We start from the raw sequence: 19,448 nt of genomic DNA, 5'->3' as shown, positions 1-19,448 counted from the left end.
GGCCCACGTCTGGATCCTAGGCTCCTAGGCTCGTTTCCGCGCTCCCCTGCTGAGGCTTTCCCGCCACACCCACATTCCAGGCAAAGTTCAGCCTCCTGAACCCTGAGCCTGGTCCCCACTGATGCCAGGGGTACAGCAGAGTCAGAGCGGGGCACCTGGGTAGGGGGGGGTCAGGACCGGGTTTGAACTCAGGCGCTGCGACGTTCAGGGCTTACTGAGCACCTGCTGTGTCCCTGGCCGCCACCCAGCTCCCGCGGAGTCAGGTTAGGTCGGTGCACAGGGAACCTCCCGGGAGGCCTGCTGTCGCCAGAGTTGCCTTGCTATCGTGCCTCGCTGGAAGTTCAGAGGACTGTTTGCAGGTTTCCCAAGAGACTGGCACCCAGTGGCAGGAACGGAGGCAGAGGGTCCGGCGACACGCAGAAGAGCAGGCAGAGCCAAACAAACACTTGGGGTTAGGAAGGAGGGAGGGCAGAGTCCTGGGGCCCGCACCGCGGTCAACAGTCCATGAGTCACGGCGCAGGGGCGGGTCGCGGGCGGAAGTGGGCACTCCTGGACATTTCCCGGAGTTAGGAGCAGGTGCCATGGGGCTCTGGAGGCGACTGGCCTTCTCCTTGTTGCTGCTGCTGCTGCTGTGGGGCCTGGGGCAGTCGCCATGGGCGGCGGCAGCGGCCCCGGCCCTGCGCTGGCTCCTGGGCGACCCCGCCTGCGGCGCGCTGCTGGGTCTGGCAGTGCTGGCAGGGCCCTGGCTGGGTCCCTGGACGCCGCACTGGCTGAGCCTGGCGGCCACGGCCCTGCTACTGACCCTGCTGCCCGCACGGCCGCCGCCGGGGCTCCGCTGGCTGCCGGCCGACCTGGCCTACACCTTCCGGATGCTCCGACTGGGCCTCCGCACCTGGGTGCGCTTGCGGCGCCGACCGCCGGATACCTTCGTGGATGCCTTTGAGCGGCACGCGCGGGCCCAGCCAGGCCGCACGATCCTAGTGTGCACCGGGCCAGGGGGCCGCGCGGTTACCTTCCGGGAGCTGGACACCAGGGCCTGCCAGGCGGCCTGGGCCCTGAAGGCCGAGCTGGCCAGCGCCGCGGGCCTGCGCGCCCGGGAGCCCACAGCCCTGCTGGTGCTGCCCTCACAGACGCTCCCCGCCCTGAGCCTGTGGCTGGGGCTGGCCAAGCTGGGCTGCCCGGTGGTCTGGATCAACCCTCACGGCCGCGGGCCGCCACTGGTGCACGCGGTGCTGAGCTCCGGGGCCCGCGTGCTGGTGGTGGACCCAGGTGAGAACCCCTGGACTAGGGGGTCGGAGGGGCTGCGCAGCGGAAGGGAGAGGGAGGTGGAGGACTGCTGTCCAGGGAGTCCCAGTGGGGGCTGGCTCTTAGAACAGCCCACAACCCGCTGGCTCTTAGGACCCAAATCCAATTGCTGGACAGAAATGCTGAGGGTACCAGAGTTGTTTTGTTTTGTTTTGTTTCCCACCGTGGTTATTTGCGGGCGTTTCGCACCCCAATATCCATTACAGGTAAGGTAGGTGTGCATCGCGGCCGCAGGGGAGCCTCGGCACGTCTCGCCCCTCCCACCGCAGGATGCCCCCACCCCCACCCCCACCCCCTGAAGCCTCCTCTGACCCCTCTCCTAGAGCTCCGGGCGAACCTGGAGGAGGTCCTGCCCAAGCTGCAGGCGGAGAAGGTCCACTGCCTCTACCTGGGCCGCAGCTCCCCCACGCCCGGGGTGGGGGCCCTGGGCGCCGCCCTGGCCGCCGCCCCCTCAGACCCCGTGCCCGCCGACTTGCGGGCGGACATCAAGCTTCGAAGCCCAGCCCTGTTCATCTACACCTCGGGAACCACTGGTGAGCGTGCCCCGACGTCCAGGCCCGACCTCTGAACTCTCCTGCTGAACTGACCTCAAGCCTGATTTGTGCCCTCAAACTTGGCTTCTGAAACCCTCCTTGCCCCTGAATTGTGACCCCTGGCCCCGACGTTGACAGCCAGTGTTATTTGAATGGTCGGTGCCAGAACCCTGCCTCTGACCGGTAAACAGCCGCTGAAACCTTGACCTTTGGAATTAATCCGCTGGACGCAGATGAAAACCCACCCACGCACGCTGGCCATCTTTGCAGAGCCTCAAACCCCTGAGCTTGCGGACCTGCCCTACCCCCCTCTCCCCTCTTCTCCCCAGGGCTCCCCAAGCCCGCCATCCTCACCTATGAGCGGGTGCTGCAGGTAGCAGGGATGCTGACTCTGTGTGGGGTCACAGCCGATGACGTGGTCTACACAGTCCTGCCTTTGTACCACACCATGGGGCTTGTCCTTGGAGTCCTCAGTTGCCTGGACCTTGGTAAGCCTTTCTTTCTTTGAGGTCCCCCCTCAATCCACAGGACTCCCAGCCTGGATGTCAGGGTGACAAGCCCCATAGGTTACTGAGAACCCCAGGTTCCCATCTTTGACAAGGGACCACGAAGCCCAGGGCCACCTGGACAGAGGGCTGGACACCTGGGGAGTCCTTCATGGCTGTGGCTGTGCGGGAAGCCAGCAGCACTGCTGTGGGTGTCGGGCATTCCTGGCAGTCAGTGTCCCAGGTGGAGCCAGTGAGGGAACCAGCAGCAAGCCTTCCTTCCGGTTGTCTCCCTGGACACCTGGACACGAATTCAGTGAACAGACCAGGTTTCGTTGCCGTTGTTGTCGTTTCTGAAATTTTAACATGGAAAATGTTGAAATATCAAAATTTCTAAAGTTTTCTACATGAATCCTCAGGTGCTCACCACCCAGCCTCAGCCACTAGCAGCATTTTGCTCTTCTGTGTTTTGTGTATCACCTCCCCTTTACTCTCACTTTTTACTCTCATTATTTCTTCAAAAATCTTAAAATCATGGGACATTTCAAACATACAGGAAAGTAGAGCAGATAGTTTGATGAAGTCTCTGAAATCCTCACCCAGCCTCAAGAATTGTTAACATGTTGCCAATTTTATTTCATAGGAACTCCCTTCTTTCAGGATTATTTTGAAGCAGATTCTAGATACTATCTTTCTCTGTAAATATTGCAGTATGTATCTCTAACATGTAAGAACTTAAAACACCTGTGACCACTGTGATTATCACACCTGCCTGAAAAATTAACAATAACTCCTGGAAACTATCTGATGCTCACGTCATGTTAAAAATTTCCCAGGAGTTCCCTCTTAGTCCAGTGTCTAAGCCTGTGTGCTCCCACTGCAGGGGCCACAGGTTTGATCTCTGGTCAGGAAGCTAGAGCCCACATGCTGCAACTAAGACCCAGGGCAGCCAAATAAATGATTAAATATATTTTAAAAAAATTACCCCGATTATCTGTCTTTTTGCAATTTTTCTTTCTTTCTTTCTTTTGTATTTAGATTATTTCCATTTTATAATTCAAGTGTTCTTTGTACTTGTTTGCTTGGTCTCTGTTCCTCTCCCTCCCACATCCCTGTCAAAACTAGATAGTCCTTCTAGAGATGTTTTCACTTATTTTTAAAACAGTTTTTATTTCTTTGGCCACACCAGGTCTTAGTTGTGGCATGCAGGACCCAGTTCCCTGACCAAGGATCAAACTGGGATGCCTGCATCAGGAGCATACAGTCTTAGCCACTAGACCACCAGGGAAGTCCCTGTTTTATTTTTACTTTTTTTTTTTTTTTTTTTGCTCTTTACAAGAGACTCACTTTTTTGTTTTTTAACTGAAGTATAATTGCTTTACAATATTGTGTTGGTTTCTGCCATACATCAACATGAATCAGCCACAGGTATACATGTGTCCCATCCCTCCTGAACCTCCCTCCCACCCCCCACCCCATCCCACTCCAGGCTGTCATAGTGTTTTCACTTATTTTAAAACAGTCTTTAGGGACTTCCTTGGTGGTCCAGTGGTTGAAAATCTGCCCTTCAATGCAGGGGACTCGTGTTCAATCCCTGGTCAGGGAACTAAGATCCCACATGCTTCGGGGCATCTGAGCCTATGCACTGCAACTAGAGCCCCAATGCCAAGCCAGAGCTAAGACCCGTTGAAGCCAAAAATAAATAAATATATTAAAAATAAATACATAAATAAAAATAAAACAGTCTTTATTGATCTGGCTGTAGTGGGTCTGAGTTGTGTCCTGCGGGGCCTTCGATGTGGTGCCTGGACTCTTGTGGCCCGCGGTCTCAGTTGCTCTGTGGCAGGTGGGAGCCCCAACCACAGATCGAACTTGTGTCCACTGCACTGTAAGGTGGATTCTTAACCACTGGACCACCAGAGAGGAATCCCCATGATGTTTTTAGATTCAGTTTAATTATTCTTGGAAATAACTTTGGTGACGTGCATATGCTTCCTAATTTGTCACACCAGAGACTTCTTAAAACTGGGATCCCATCTTAGGCTAAGAAGAATTGGGACGTTTTCATTGGAAAAATCCTTATCAACCTCCCCCCTGGTCTTAGCAGCTCTTGAAGCCCTTTCCAGAATCCAGGCATTTCAGTTGGGGTTGCCAACAGAGCTGTTGCTTTCAAGGACCCAGCATCCATTTTCACAGAGAGGACATTATACTTCACCTCTGTCAAAATACAGCTTCGAAGAAGACACACACCTGCTCCCTTCCCAAGCACAGGGGCAGTCATCCCTCTGGGTGCAGGGCTGATGATATTATGTTGCCAGGTTTTCTGAGGATTAGGGCTGAGGTAGGGAGAGTGCCATCCACGGGGCCAGCTGCAGAGGAGGGGAATCAGAAAAAGAGGGAGCACATTCCTGGAGTGACTGTGAGTGCTAAGTCGCTTCAGTCATGTCTGACTCTTTGCGACCCCATGGACTGTAGCCCACCACGCTCCTCTGTCCATGGGATTCTCCAGGCAAGAATACTGGAGTGGGTTGCCATGTCCTTCTCCATGGAGTGCCTGTAGTGGCCCCTAAGATGTACTGATCCACATGTCCATCCTTCAAAACATCCATATGTCCAGCAACCCAGCCCCCCATCACCCATCCATCCTTCTAGCCACTATCCATTTGCCCAGCTAGACAGGCGTTCCTTAGACATTTATCACAATCACGAATGAGGGCTCACAGCCCTCATTCAGCAGGGCTCGCTTTGTACCAGGCACTGAGCTTTCCACACATTCTGAAGACAGGATTTAGACTCAGGTCGAGCTGTGCTCTTCTCGTGGGGGCAGTCCTGGTTGGGTCAGTGACAAAGATGAGTGTGATGCCATCCTTGGCTTCAGGGACCACAGCCAGGTGGTCAGAGCAGCTTCTCATGGCAGCTCAGAGGCCTGACCTGAAACCCCTTCCTCTCCTCCCTTCTAGGGGTGACCTGTGTCCTGGCCCCCAAGTTCTCTGCCTCTGGCTTCTGGGACGACTGTCGGCAGCATGGTGTGACTGTGATCCAGTATGTGGGTGAGATCCTGCGGTACCTGTGCAACACACCCCAGGTGAGATGCACAGAGCGCCCCCAAGTCATCCTAGTGAAGGTCTCAGGGAGATTCGGGCCAGGACTCACACAACGGCCCTCGGGATAGGGGGTCCCACGTGAAGGTTTCCCATCACGGCTGCTTTGAGGATCAGCTGTGCTATCTTGGGGGTGGGGGTGGGGCGGGCGGTGACTTCACCTCTCTCAGCCTCAGTGTCCTCTTTGGGGAAACAGAATAATACCTCATAGGGGTGCAGCAAGAATCAAACATGTAAAGTACGGAGAGCAAGCTTGGCTCAGGATAAAGTCACTAGACCTGAGCAGGTCTCATCCCATGGATCAATGACACATGGACCCCAGGTGACTCTCTCAAGGAGTATGTGTTAGTTCCTCAGTTGAGCCCGACTCTTTGCGACCCCATGGACTGTAGCCCACCAGGCTCCTCTGTCCATGGAATACCCAGGCAAGAATAGTGGAGTGGGTGGCCGTTTCCTTCTCCAGGGGGTCTTCCCAACCCAGGGATCGAACCGTAGTCTCCTGCATTGCAGGCCAACTCTTTACCATCTGAGCCACCAGGGGAGCCCTAACGTCCCTCCAAATAAAATATCCAGGTAACCACTCAGGAAAACCTTCCTGGTAACTAACCCAAGTAAGGCCCCTGGATAACTCCTCAAGATGAAGCTTCAAGTCAGTCCCCCAGGTTACCTTCAGGTAAAGGCCCCCCAAGTAACTCCTTCTGCTAAGGCCTCCAGTAAACGCCCCCAGGTAAAAGCTTCAGATAACCATCCCTATATAAGACCCTAGAGGTCTCCCTTAGGTCAGACCCTATAGGAGGCCTCTGGCCACCCCTATGTATTCCTCCAGGTAAGGTTCCCAGGTATCCTCCGAAGGTAAGCCCTGCAAGTAACTCTCTCCAGGTAACAGACTCCAGGTAACTACTCTAAAGTTAAGAACTCAGATCCCCTAGATACAGGTCCCCGTCACCTCCCAGGATAGCTCTCCTGGGTAAGGGCTCCTGGGCACACCCAAGGGCAGCCCCTCCTCACCCTTCTCGGGGTGTCCCTGCAGGGGCCAGAGGACCAGACACATAAAGTCCGCCTGGCGATTGGCAATGGACTCCGGGCAGAAGTGTGGGAGACCTTCCAGCAGCGCTTCGGCCCCATTCGGATCTGGGAGATGTATGGCTCCACCGAGGGCAACGTCGGCTTCATCAACTATCCCGGGCGCTGCGGAGCCCAGGGCAAGACCAGCTGCTTCCTCCGAGTGAGTTGCTGGGCGTGACGGGGCCCTGACGGGGGCCGAGCCCACCAGACCTCTGATGACACCTCCCACCGTCTATAGATGCTGTCCCCCTTCGAGCTGGTGCAGTACAGCCTGGAGACAGAGGAGCCTCTGAGGGACAGTCAGGGCCTCTGCATCCCTGCGAGGCCAGGTACGGGGCTGGGGAACCTCCCCGGGTGTGCGAAGTGGGGAAAGCCGCGGGCTTCTCCATGTCTGGAACAAGCCACCAGAAGTCTCGAGGTGGCTGACGCCCACTGGTGGCGCCTGCAGTCCTCAGCCAGGCCCTGCATCCCTGGTCTGTCTGCCCACGGTCTGGGACCTCCCTCTCAACTGGTCGGTTCTGCCCAGCTCCTCTGCTTCAACCTCTGGCTCTGCTGAGTCTCTGGGTGTCCATCTGAGGTGTTAGCTTGCGCTTTCTGTGGAAGTCCCATCCTCCCAGGCATCAAGCTCCTGTCCTGAACTTTCTCTGAGGGTCTTCTCTCCTGGGGCCTAGCAAGGTCACAGAGGAATCTCTCTTCCCATCACCATTTGTGTCTCTCCCTTGTCCATCCTTGTTGGCCTTTTCCTCTTCTGAGGGGACTCTCTGATACCACCTTCATTTCCTGTCTCTGTCTCTGGATCCGTTTCTGGGTCTTTCTCTCCTCTGGCAGAGTCCAGGCCGCGGCCTGGGGGGCTCCTGACGCGCTCAGCCACAGCTAATGCCCGACTCCCGCTCCTACCCCAGGGGAGGCAGGACTCCTGCTGACCCAGGTGTTGCGTCACCAACCTTTCCTGGGCTACCGCGGGCCCCGGGAGCTGTCAGAAAAGAAGCTGGTGAAGAACGTGCGGCGCCCAAACGACCTTTACTACAACACCGGGGACGTGCTGGCCATGGACCACGAAGGCTTCCTCTACTTCCGCGACCGACTCGGGGACACCTTCCGGTACCGCGGGGCTCCTCAGGGCAGGACGTGTGGATTCGGGGAGGGGCGGGGCTTGGGGAAGGAGGCGGGGCCTCTCCTACCAGGGGGGCAGGCCTAATGGACAGGAGGCGGGGCTTAGAGATTGCAGAGGGGGCGGGACTTAAGGGAAGGAGGCGGGGCCTCTTCTACCCAGGGGAGGCGGGCCTAATGACCAGGAGGTGGGGCTCGGTGGTCAGGAGGCAGGGCCCCTCCTACCCCGGGTGTTCAGGGGCGGGACTTGGGGAGGAGGCGGGACCTACCCTTTCCGGGGGGCGGGACTTACGGCCAGAAGGCGGGGCCTATCCTTTCCAGGGGCGGGTCCCTTCGTACATATTCAGCACAGGACAGGCCGGGGCCTAGGGGCCAGGAGGCGACACTTGGTCAGGGGCAGAGCCTCCTTTCTCCTACCCTGATCCCAGGCACCCGCTCCAACCCCACAGGTGGAAGGGTGAGAACGTGTCCACGCGGGAGGTGGAGGGCGTGCTGTCAGTCGTGGACTTCTTGCAGGAGGTGAACGTGTACGGTGTGCCTGTGCCAGGTGCGGAGGAGTGCACAGCCGTGTGGGCGGGGCGGGGGCTTGTTCCAGGTGGGGAGCTGCCAGAACCCGGGAGAGGACAGCTCGTGTACGTGCTCCCCAGGGTGTGAGGGCAAAGTGGGCATGGCCGCCGTGCAGCTTGTGCCCGGCCAGGCCTTCGACGGGCAGAGGCTGTACCAGCATGTGCGCACTTCGCTCCCGGCCTACGCCGCTCCCCATTTCATTCGAATCCAGGTGAGCTCCAGTGGCGGGAGGGGTGGGTGGGAGGCCTGGCAGGGCGGTTGAAGTCGAGGTTACAGTCTCTCCCCCCGCAGGACGCCTTGGAGATCACAGGCACGTTCAAACTGGTGAAGTCCCGGTTGGTGCGCGAGGGCTTCAACGTGAGTGTCGTCACTGACCCCCTGTTCGTGCTGGACAACCAGGCCCGAGCCTTCCGGCCCCTGACTCCAGACATATACCGGGCAGTGTGTGAGGGAGCCTGGAGACTCTGACCTCCCATCAGCTCACAGGACATCCGAAGGCGCTTCATCCAACGCTGGTCCCCGCCTCCGCTTGTCCCCTCACCCACTCCCCAGACCCGACGAGCCTGGCCTTATCCCCAGCTTCACAAGCTGGGGTGACCCTGGCCCGCAGCAGAGTGAGAATAAACCCGGATGTGTACACGGATGTCTGTGTGGATGGGGAACAAGCCAGAGGTGTGGGATCCCCCCAGAGGAGCAGGCCTGTCTGGACAAGGCCAGGGGAATGGCTGGAACCAGCGGCCCGCTGCAGCCACTCCAGGAGGTGACAACACACCGAGTCTGCCTGTGGCCTCTGTCGGGGCTGGGCCAGGCTGCAGACGAGGACGTGGTCTGGAGGGTGTGGGGAGAAGTGCTGTGAGGGGCAATCTGACAAGGGCCAGAGGCAAGGCTTCTGGAGAATGGAGGTCATGGTGTCTTGGGGCCGGAAGCACCTTCGGGGCACTGCGGGAGCCACAGGCCGGCTGACGTCAGCAGGGGCAGCTGTGCTGGTAACAGCCCTGCTGTGGTCAGCTGCTCCTGCCATGTCTTGTGCTGAACTCTGCTCTCCAGGCGTCCCTGGGCTCCTGTGCCAAACTGCCCCCGCCAACCGATACACCCACTTCTCAGGCACGTGCCGTGCTGCAAGTGGGGTTAAGCTGTGGCCACACCCCCTGGTAAGGCCCTGTTCAAGGGGCCCTGGCTGCTGAGGCTGTCACTGCATTTCCTCTTGAGAGAAGAGCGTGTGCTGGGAACCCAGAGAGCCACATGGGGAGAGGGGGACGCGTGCTGGACAGGAACCTGGGTCTGTGGGTCCCCGAGCCTGCAGCATGGATTGACAGCTGGCCACTTCCAGGCTGGGTGGCCTGGGCAATGCCTAGAACCACTTGCCTCTCAAGCACTGGTTTCCTTCATTGTAAAATGGGACTGAGGATCGTGTCCACCTCAACAGATGTTTGTGGATATTAAAAAAAAAAAAAAAAAAGATGGAGGGCTTCCCTGGTGGCTCAGTGGTAAGGAATCCACCTGCCAATGCAGGGGACAGGGGTTCGATCCCTAGTTGGCGATCTAAGATCCCACACCACGTGCCTTGGGGGCAACACGCATACCATGACTACTGAGCCCAGGTGCCACAACTAGAGAGAAACTCACGCACCATAACAAAGACCCAGCGCAAAACAGAAAACAAAGTCATCTCAAGGTTACATGTGGAGTTAGCATAAGGTCAATTATCACAGTTATCTTATACCTGAGATAAAGACATATGTCCACACCAACTCTTGCATATGAATGTTCATAGCTGCATTATTCCCAGTCCCCAAACCTGCAAACAACCCAGTGTCCAGACAACTTAGGAATGGATAAACCAAATGTGCTAAATGCGTAAATGGTCTATTATTAAATAGCAGCAGCAAAAAAAGAACAGCTCTGATAGATCCACAGAGACAGAAAAGAGACCAGTGATTGCCAGGGGCAGGGGGAGGAGGACTTGGGGGACTGACAACACGGGTGTGTGCTTTGGGTAATGTGAGAAAAAGTTCTAAACCTGTGACGATGAAGGCACAGCTCTGTGAATACACTAAAAACCACTGCATTGTATACCGGCAAGGAGTGAATTGCATGGCACAGGGTCTCCATAAAGCTGCTAAGAAATCTCTACACTGCAATTTAATGTTTTACAACGTGTGCATTTTTATTTTTTAGAATATTAAGTCTTTACCTACCTTGCTGGCTGAGTTTGTGGCGTCCCTTCAAAGTTGTGCCCCAGGCCAGCGCCCTGCTCTCCCTGCCCCGCTCTCCCCGCCTGCCCCACCCTTGCTCAGCAGCTTTGGGGTGCGGTACCCTACCTGGCTATGGAGCATCTTCATCAAGTGCCATGACGCCTGTGGTGAGCAGCCTGCTCCTGGCCCCAGTGTTGTAACCATCTCCTGTTCAACCAGCCCTAGGGCTACCGAGATAGCCGAACACACAACAGATGAAGGTGATCTCAGCCTGGGGAGGGCAGCACCTCCCACTACACAGGGTGACGTGCCTGCGGGACCAGGGGGAGGCAGGCTTTGTAGTCAAGAGAGGCTGGGGGGGCCCCTGACTCCTGCTGAGGGTGTGACTGGCTTATTGGGGTGACTGCTGGCTTGGGGGGGAATTAGTCACTTGAGGGAAGCTGTTTGACTCAGGGCTCTTACCAGGAGCAGTATGGAGGGCGGGGGAAGGGGATTTGCTAACTGCCCTTTGAGGCACTCCTGGTTTCAGGTGTTAGGAGGCACCAGAATCAGGCCTTACTTTTAGCCTCCCTCCTACACCCACCGGAGCGAATGTCAGACAGACTCGCGACAGATTTCTGCTCTGCCAACCACTGGGTCACCTCCAGCAGATTTAACTTGGGAGCAAAGGCCAAGGAAGGAGACGGGGCTGGAGAGAGGACCAGCTGAGGACGGAGGCTCTCAGTGGCCTCGAGGACCAGATGAGAAGGGGTGGGAGGCGAGCAGCTGGAACCGGGTGGGAAGATGCCGCCCATGGTCTCAGCCCAGAAGCAGCCCAGGTGATGCTGGGGTGCGGAGTGCCCGGGAGGCTGGCCGAGGAGGCTTGGCCCAGTTACAACGGCAAGAGGCAGGGTGACCGTGCTGTGGAGCTGGCTGGGACGAGCGGTCTAAAGCCCATGGAAGACGGTGACAGATGTGACTCCGTCATGCGCGAGGCCGCGACAACAGGGCGACACACACACCGCTCCCCTGGAGACGCCACACACCCGAGCACGTGGGTGGGGCAGAGCCTGCCTGCTGTTCGTGGAGACACAGGGCTCCTGAGCTCTGCCTGCAGGGTGGAAAAGGAGGGTTGGAAAAGCGAGTCCACGACGTTCTGGAGTCTCTGCTGCTGGGTGCCCTTCCATCCCGAGGGAAGGCGGGCGGGGCCCACGTGTCTGGAAGATGCTGATGAGTCCGCGGAGAATTTAAAAGCCCCTTACCCCACCAGCTGACCCTCAGATGGGGGACTGTTCAGGATGATGCAGGTGGGCCCAGCATCATCACGAGGGTCCATAAGAGGTGGAAAAGGAGGGCAGAGGAGAGCTCGGGCAAGCCCCCGCGAGCGCTGAGTGGCCACTGCCAGCCTAGAAGGTTTGGGGAAGGGCGGTGAGCGCGGCACGCAGGCCACCTCTAGGGTGGAAAAGTGTAGCAACGGTTCTCCCAGAGATCAGAGAAGGAAAGCAGGACCTGGACTTTAGCGCAATGAGACTGTGCCCGCCTCCTGACCTCAGAACTGTAATCTATTTCTTAAAACAAGAAGAAAAGGAAAAAAACAAGAACAGAAATCCCACACTCGGGAAAACTCGCCACTCCCACTCTGCAGGAGCCTGTTTTGAGGAAACACACAGGTTGCCCGCAGAGTCTGCTCAGGTGTGTCCTCACGGCACCGGGAGCTGCGGGAGAGGAACTGTCGGGGCCTGGTGGAAACTCAGGAAGTGGAATCTCCACCCAGGCATCATGACACGTCACATTTTTAGTAACACAGGGAGGTGGGCGGGAAGAGCAGGGCTCTGAACAACATGCAGGGACTTAACCCGCTATAAAACCCCACCCCTGTGAACACCGAGAAAAACAGTGGCATCCGCGACCACTTTCGTGAGCTTCTTTGTCCTCGGGTATATTTCAGACTTTTCTAAGTGAACAGAAACTACTTTTAAATATGAAAAATCTCCCAAGAAGGCTGCCCAACCACCACCCCCCCACCACACCCCCCGACCCCTCACCATCTGTGTGGCTGGGTCCTGGCCTGGCACCTTCCTCCATGACCCCAGCACAGACCTCACCGCTGGCTGCCAGCCAGATTGTGTTATAATGAGGAAGAACCTTTGAATTCTGTCACCTGAGTCAGTCACTAGAGGAATGCTGCCTCTAAGCTTAAATTAGACATAATAGCCCACCTCTGGGAGCCCTGACTCCCAGGTAGTGAGCATTTAAGCTAAAATTCCTTCCTTTAGCTCACAGGAGACCTCCTGACCACACCCACCTATGAGTGTCTACAGGGAGGAGGAAAGGAACACATCTCCTCTGAACCAGGAAATGTTTGACTTGACTTCCTCCCCTTTCAGTGTAAGAGCAGCCTGGATTTTAACTCAGACAGGATGGTTCTCTGGGGCACACGTCTCCATTGTCTCAGTTTGCTGGCTCTTTTAATACAGGCGCTACTCCTTGCCCTAACCACTCAGGCTCTCGATTCACCGGCCTGTCATGCAGCGAGCAGCACAAGCTTGGATGCAGTAATGAGATCACTGGTGCCCAGTTCCACCTCCAGCCTGGCAGTTCTTCCCCGGGCCTGAGTATGGTCAACCGCTCAAAGGTCCCAGAAGACTGGACATGGAGGAGGTGGGTCCCCGGCGTGAAGGCTTCTCCCTCCCAGTTTCAGGCTGCAGTAAGCTCCCCCAACCCCGTCCATGTGTCCCCCACCTTGCCCAGTAAGGATGGTTGCTGCAGCACTCAACACCCTCCTGCGACCCCTGCATGTGCCCGAGGCTGTGGGGGGCTCAATCCTTGGGTGCATGTGTTTCCCTGAAATCACCTCCCACGAAATGCTCTTTTTAGAGCAGAATGGAGGCCGAAGTGCACCAAGTAACAGCCCCCAAGACGTCCACGTCCTAACCCCTGGATCCGTGAATGTCACCTCACACGCAAAGGGCTTGCGCAGATGAGAGCAGGAAGGTGGATGGACGTGGAAGACGTGCAACCCTGAGACGAGGATCACCATGGTTACCAGAGACTCTGGATGCAGCCCCAAGGGCCTTACAAGGAGGAGGCAGTATGGGACCTCGCTATCCACGGCGAGCGCTGCCGATGTAGCGAAGGGCCACAAACCAAGGGGCACAGCAGCCTCTACAAGCCAGAAAAACCCTTACAGTGGATTCCCCCTTAGAGACTTCAGAAGGAACCAGCCCTGCTGACACCGTGATTGGGCCCAGGGAGACCCAATCCAGAGTCCCAAGAGGATACACATGTTGTGTCAAGCCATCGCAGCAGTAGGAAAGTACCACAGGACACTAGCCAAGACCTAAACGGCTGCCCAGGACCCAGAGGGCCACCAGGGGTGGCCCACTGTGCAGGCTGTGGGGACACAGCCCTGAGCCGCTGGCCTGCAGGCCTAAGTGACATCTCTTCTTGGAGCCCATCCTTGTCCAGAAATCCTTGAAGAGAAGTTCCCTTCACATCCACTCAGGCAGGGACAACAACGCCAGCAGTGGGGAGTGCAGCCAAGGAGCGGGCAGGCTGGACGCTGGCCCGGCTCAGGGGCCGGCTGCTCAGCAGCTCCAGGGGCTGGGCGGGAGGGCAGGTGCTCTGATCCGACCAGCAGAGACCAGACATCACGATTCTTCTGCAGAAACTTGTCCAGTTTAAAACTGGAATCTGTTAAAACTCTAAAACGCACAGTGGATAAACTTCAGCTTTGCAGCTGGCTGCAGACGGAAGCGGGCCATGCTTTCCTGGGCTTCCTGGCCCATCCACACTCAGACCACGGGCCCAGCTTCTGCAGGAGGAGCGGGAGGGGCCTGGTCACCAAGCCAAGTGGTCCCAGAGGTCGGGGGAGCCCGCACGAGGTCACCGGTGGGAGCTTGCAAGTCCCCTGGCGGCACTGGGCTGGCGGAAGCCTGGAGCCCAGCCAGGCCTCTCAGAAAGCTGGGGTAGGGGAGGCAGGAGACAGGGAGCATTAGCTCCCGCGGCAGACTGAGGGGGGCAGGGGGCCCCCTGGGACTCTGACCTGCTCCAGGGTCCTGGGCAGCCTCCAGGTCTCCAGGCCACGCCGGCGCCTGGACAGGGAGGCCGCCCTTCCCGCGCTCACGGGGCCTCGGGCCGGTGGCTCTTGCGGTGGATGACCAGCTGGGACTTCCAGTCGAAGCTGTGGCCGCAGTCGGCGCAGAGGTGGCGCCGCTGGCTGGTGTGGCCCTTGCGGTGGATGACCAGCTGGGACTTCCAGCTGAAACTGTGGCCGCACTCCTCGCAGGCGTAGCCGCGCGGGCCCGGGAGCGCACGCGGGGGCGGGCCGGCCGGCGGCTTCTCGGTGCCCGGGCCGCTGGCGTGCGCACGACGGTGGATGACGAACACTGACTTCCAGTCGAAGGCGCCGCCACACTGAGCGCACGTGTAGGGCTTGCTCCTCGGCGGCGGTGGCGGCGGCGGCGGCGGCAGCGGGGCCTCAGGGCCGCCGGGCTGGCCCTCGCCGTCATCTCCTGGGGAGCGGAGGAGGCCAGGTCACCTGGGGACCCAGCGCTGTCCAGCCGGGGCGCCTGGGCGCCCCGCCCGCCCCCATCCTCCACCCCGCCCCTGCTCGAGAGGCCACTTACCCGGTAGGAGGTTTCTCCGCCCCTCGGATCTGGATCCGGTGCTCAGGGCCTCCGGCTGCAACGTCTCACGCGACTCAGGCAGGGGGTGCGGCAACCCTGCTTGAGGTGGGGGGCCCATCAGGTGAGGGGTTCGCACGACTGAGGGGCGGGGGGGAGGGGCGGCCTTGGGAAGCGCTGGGAGGCAAGGTGCGCCCAAGGGCCAGGAGGAGGAGAGGGGGCCTCACCCAGGGAGACCACCGAGCCGTACTTCTCCAGCATCGCGTCCCAGTACAGCTCCTTCTGGGACGGCTCCAGGAGCCCCCACTCCTGCAGGGACACAACCCATCACCCACAGAACTGTCTACTCTGCACCCACCAGGCCAATCCCAGCCAGAGCCTTGCTGGTCCCCTGAGGGGTGGCAGGTTACCTAAGCCTCACCTGCTGAGATGGGAACAAGTAAGCGCTGCGGATGCAGGCCCGGGAAGGGAGCTGCCTCTTGGCTCACCAGTCACCCTCAGCTGCCCCACCTCAGGTTCTGGCCATGCAGAAGGAAGCTGAGGACCCCTGGATGGCCCTGGGACTGCGTGTGCTGCATGGAGCAAAAAGCTAGGGGATGGCGGGGACCCCAACCACCTCTCCCCTGCTTCTGGTTTCAAGGGTAACAGAGATCCTCAGGGGAAGTGCCCAGAGCCTCAGCAAACTTGCAGGGAGACTGGGGCATCAGAGGGCAGGCACTGCCTCGCACCTCCAGACACAGCCGGGCCAACTGTTGTGGAAGCAACCAGGCTTTCAGGATGCGGCTGGGTCCTCGGGAGCTTCTCAGTGTGGAGCGGGTTAGGAACAGTGTCACTGGGAAAGGACAAGACCCTGATGCCTGCACTCAGGACCCAAGCCCTCCAGGTGACAGGGGCTTCCACGCCCAGCTGGCTGTAGCTGAGGGCTGACTGGCCTTGGAGGAAGGGCCCGGGCCATTTCCTGGCAAGAGTGTCTCCATTCTGACCTTGGGTGTGCAAGGGAGGCCAGACTGCTGGGTGGCACTTAGGCTTTCCTGCCACCCTGGGGACCCTGTCCCTTCCGCACAAGCACATGAGGGTTCACACCGGGTGCTGGCTCAGGACTCCTGCCAACCTCCGTCTCACATCTGTAAGTGCGAAGCCCACCTCTGCCAGTTCCCATCACTCTAAACCAGGTTCCCAGTTCCCTGAAACCAGAATTCTTTCCAAGCACTGTTCTGTCCCCCAGACCCTGCCAGGGGTACCCTGATACCAACTCCACTTTGGGGCAGCAATAAGGACAAGAAGCACTGGCCAAGGAGCCTGGACAACTGGCAGGACAGAGAGCAGCCCCTGAGGACACCCTCTTCCTGCAGCGGGGCTGCACTTGCCAACCGGGAGCTGCTCACCTGAAGCCGGGGTGGCTGGAAGGGTGCAGATGTCGGTTCCTGTTGTTCGACATGCTCCTTGCAGGACTGGGCTGGAGGTGGGGGGCTGGAGGATGCTAGGAAGCCAGGCAGGCAGGGGTCAGGGGCTGCTCCTGCGAGCCAGGGCAGGCAAGGAGCTGGCGTTGGTGCTGTAGCCTGGGCCCTCCTCTGGCAGCAGGAAGGCGTGCTCTTTGTGTGCCAGGCACACAGCAGGCAGGCAGCCAGCCCTTCCCTCCAGTCTCCAGGGGACCCAGTCCTTGTGGGGCCTGCCTCCCAGCTGGGGACGCCAGACCCGCTCCAGGAGCCCCCAGTCTCCACACAGCCTCTCCTGGACTCCCCCTTGCACTCTCAAGGGGCCCCAGCCCTGGTGCACCCGCACCTCACCTGTCTCCTGCACGTAGCCATCAGGCTCCTCCTTCACACTGCAGCTGAGCTGGGCATTGCCCTCCATCTGGGCATCCTTTGGCCCCTCCCCAGAGGCTACCCTGAGGAGCTCCACTGTCCCTGAGGGGTGGACACCCCCAACCAACTCCTCTGTCTTCTTCGTGGCTGGGAGCACAGCTTGCTGCAGGACATGTGCTGTAATCTGAGGTGGGGGGGAGGGTCATTGGGGCACTAGTTTTATTCTGTCCCTCAGAGAAGCCACCACCACCACACTCACCCAGCCCAGGAGCTGCCGAGGGTCACGCTGCAGGTCTTCGACCAGGACAACGGCCTCCTCAGGGCTGCCTGGCTGCTGGCCTCGCACCCAGGCCTGGATCTCGGGGGGCAGAGCCCCCAGGAACTGCTCCAGCACCAGCAGGTCCAGTATCTGCTCCTTGGAGTGCGCCTCAGGCCGTAGCCATTGGCGGCACAGAAACTGCAGCCGGGCCAGGGCCGCCCGGGGACCGGCCACCTCTTGGTAGCAGAAGCCCCGGAAGTGCTGGCGTGCCATCTCGGGATCCTCTGGGGTGGCCTCAGGGTCCAGAGAGGGTAGACTAGGGGGACCCAGTGGGGATGGCATTGTGTGGGGAATCTTCTTGGAGCCACCTGCAGGAAAGAGGAGTCAGGCTGCCAGCCACACAGCCACAGTCAAGGTGAGGCAGCTGCGTGCAGACAGCCCCAGCCCGGGGGGTGGTGGCGGTGGTGATGCTGATGTCTGGGCAGAGAGGGCCCTGGTGTGGGGATGCTCGAAGCTAAACTGGGGAAAGTTTCATGGAAGGAGAGGTCACAAGAGCTGGAACTAAGAGCAGAAGGAAGCCTTGTGAACCACTTGGAGTCGGATGGAGCTTCCAGGAAACAGCTAGGAGATGATGCTGAACGCAAGGCCAGGGGAATTACCCCAGGCTTCCAGGGTCAGCCGAGGAGCTGAGAGAGGGGGAGCCAGGGTGAGAACAGGCTGCCCGTCCCCTCCATCTCCAGGTCACGTTGACTCAAGAGGGGCACCCCGAGGGGCTGGTCTGCGCCATGGCCGAGGCAGGAGCCGACGTGGACCCCGAGACACCGTGCTCGCTGACACGGGACAGCTGTGCGTGACTCACACCGTGTGGGCCGTACTTGTGAAAGGCGGAAGCCAAGCAAAACAGAGCCTAGGGCTGTGTGGGGCGCTCCGCGGGCAACCGTGTCCTGGCCCTGAGGGCCCGCAGGGAGACGCGCCCACATGGGGGGCCTGTCTGACAGGCTGAACCGGGCCCGACCCCCACAGCTGGCCTTCCACAGACGAAGGGGAGACGGGAGTCCTCCGGGAGGAAGAGATGGCGCCCCAGACAGAGGAGGAGCCAGACGATGGTTCGGGGGAGGGGCGCCCCGCGCACTTCGGGCGGCGGCGGGAGGGCCCGTGCGCCGCGCCTACCGGCGCTCACTCCGCCACCACGAGCCCCTGCGGTGAGGGGCCCCGCGCCCTTCCGCTGGCTCCCCCCATCGGCCCGCCCCTCGCGCGTTGCCCCGGCGACGCGGCCCTGGCCAATCACGCGTCTGCTCCAAGGCCCCGCCCTTCCGCTGGCCCCATCGGCCCGCCCCTTGCGCGTTGCCCCGGCGACACCGCCCTGGCCAATCACGCGTCTGCTCCAAGGCCCCGCCCCCTCCCGTCGGACTACGTTTCCCATGAGCCTCAGCACGTGAGCACAGGCGCGGCCTCGGAGCAGGTGCACTTTCTCGGAGTCCTCGCACTGCTGAGGGGCGCCCCGTTCCTCCGAGCGGCATCTGCGGCGCCGCGGGCTTCGGTGGGCTCCCGCCCCGTCCCGGCAGCCGCTCTCCCTTTGCACCCGCCCCGGCGGACTCACCAACTGCAGAGATGGACGGGACCTCCGGGCCTTGCGCATGCGCACATCAGGCCGGTGCCTATTGGCCGAGGGGTGAGGCGGGGCGGGGCGTGACCTCTCAGCCAATCAGGCTGGCGCTCCGCCCGGGCGCTCTCCCTGGAGCCTCCTTCTGGGCGCCGGCGGTCGCCCTGGTAACCGCGGGAGCACAGCGGCCCCCCTCCCGCTATTTCCAAGGCGACCGCCGGAGCGTGGCCCTGCCCTCCCGGGCGGCCGGAAGTTTCCCAGAGACTCGCCTCTTCGGGTCCCAGGAGGAAGCAGGGTTCTGCCGGGAAGGCTGGCCTAACCCATGGGCGTTCTCCGCCTTCCCCAGGAATTTCTCCAGCGAGGGTGGCGCTGGGGTCCGTCATTCGACTACCACTGAGCGCCCTGCGGGTGTGCGAGGACAGCAGGCACCCATCTGCTAATGAGGAAACTGTCCCGTAATCTATATCCTCAGACTCTCAGACGTGCCTTCAGCTAGATCAGTCCTGGAAAGAAAGGTCTCTTCCATCATCTACCATGTGGAGAGAGCTGGAGCTCTAACAGCCTCTTCGGGAGCTTTCCCTCAGTCATGTTTGTTTGGGGTCTACCCTTCCAGAGGGCTGCTGGTTTTCAAGCCTTCTGGATTTCTACAGCGTGAGCTTGGTGGGACCACCCTGCACGTCCGCCAGCGCCAACTCAGTATTTGACTTTTCCCCAAATCGGTACTAGCTCCTCAATTTCCACCCACTTCTGGCTTCCGTATGCCACTACCTCCTCTTTCACAATCCTCCTACTTGCAGGTTTGTGTTTTATTTACTT

At 59.5% G+C, this 19,448-nt stretch overlaps 2 protein-coding genes across 6 annotated transcripts; one reads left to right on the top strand and one right to left on the bottom strand.

Annotated features, from left to right (window-relative positions):
* Window positions 1-112: 112 nt before the first annotated feature.
* Window positions 113-8,803, top strand: SLC27A5 (solute carrier family 27 member 5). The gene is made up of 10 exons (XM_061140475.1): window positions 113-1,269; window positions 1,629-1,838; window positions 2,168-2,326; window positions 5,284-5,408; window positions 6,455-6,649; window positions 6,728-6,818; window positions 7,392-7,590; window positions 8,049-8,146; window positions 8,247-8,377; window positions 8,458-8,803. Exons 1-10 carry the CDS (start codon window positions 582-584, stop codon window positions 8,632-8,634), a joined length of 2,073 nt encoding a protein of 690 aa, XP_060996458.1. The 5' UTR covers window positions 113-581; the 3' UTR covers window positions 8,635-8,803.
* A 145-nt stretch (window positions 8,804-8,948) lies between these two features.
* ZNF446 (zinc finger protein 446) lies at window positions 8,949-18,668 on the bottom strand. Of its 5 annotated transcripts, none has more exons than XM_061140507.1 (7): window positions 18,630-18,668; window positions 17,030-17,397; window positions 16,753-16,954; window positions 16,351-16,481; window positions 15,193-15,274; window positions 14,969-15,067; window positions 8,949-14,854 (listed from the first exon to the last, which is right to left on the bottom strand). In XM_061140507.1, exons 2-7 carry the CDS (start codon window positions 17,369-17,371, stop codon window positions 14,463-14,465), a joined length of 1,248 nt encoding a protein of 415 aa, XP_060996490.1. In that variant the 5' UTR covers window positions 17,372-17,397; window positions 18,630-18,668; the 3' UTR covers window positions 8,949-14,462. The 5 variants fall into 5 exon arrangements, with proteins under 5 accessions (XP_060996490.1, XP_060996488.1, XP_060996485.1 ...); XM_061140505.1 differs by lacking the exon at window positions 18,630-18,668 and adding an exon at window positions 17,689-18,222; XM_061140502.1 differs by lacking the exon at window positions 18,630-18,668 and adding an exon at window positions 17,889-18,222.
* Between the last annotated feature and the right edge of the window lie 780 nt (window positions 18,669-19,448).

This window comes from Dama dama, chromosome 4 (genome assembly GCF_033118175.1).
Source record: "Dama dama isolate Ldn47 chromosome 4, ASM3311817v1, whole genome shotgun sequence".
Taxonomy (NCBI): domain Eukaryota; kingdom Metazoa; phylum Chordata; class Mammalia; order Artiodactyla; family Cervidae; genus Dama; species Dama dama.
The sequence above is the reverse complement of the archived record's forward strand: the minus strand, read 5'-3'. Positions and strand labels throughout refer to the sequence as shown.

What these genes read in the sequence shown, in the direction of transcription:
- SLC27A5 (XM_061140475.1), top strand. Translation starts at nt 582, where the DNA reads ATGGGGCTCTGGAGGCGACTGGCCTTCTCCTTGTTGCTGCTGCTGCTG. An exon ending in CTGCATCCCTGCGAGGCCAG is followed by an intron (nt 6,819 to 7,391) that starts GTACGGGGCTGG and finishes CTCCTACCCCAG; the next exon opens with GGGAGGCAGGACTCCTGCTG. An exon ending in CGACTCGGGGACACCTTCCG is followed by an intron (nt 7,591 to 8,048) that starts GTACCGCGGGGC and finishes CCAACCCCACAG; the next exon opens with GTGGAAGGGTGAGAACGTGT.
- ZNF446 (XM_061140502.1), bottom strand. Translation starts at nt 18,009, where the DNA reads ATGTGGGCGCGTCTCCCTGCGGGCCCTCAGGGCCAGGACACGGTTGCC. An exon ending in CTCGGCAGCTCCTGGGCTGG is followed by an intron (nt 16,955 to 17,029) that starts GTGAGTGTGGTG and finishes CCCCCACCTCAG; the next exon opens with ATTACAGCACATGTCCTGCA. An exon ending in TCCAGCCACCCCGGCTTCAG is followed by an intron (nt 15,275 to 16,350) that starts GTGAGCAGCTCC and finishes GTGTCCCTGCAG; the next exon opens with GAGTGGGGGCTCCTGGAGCC.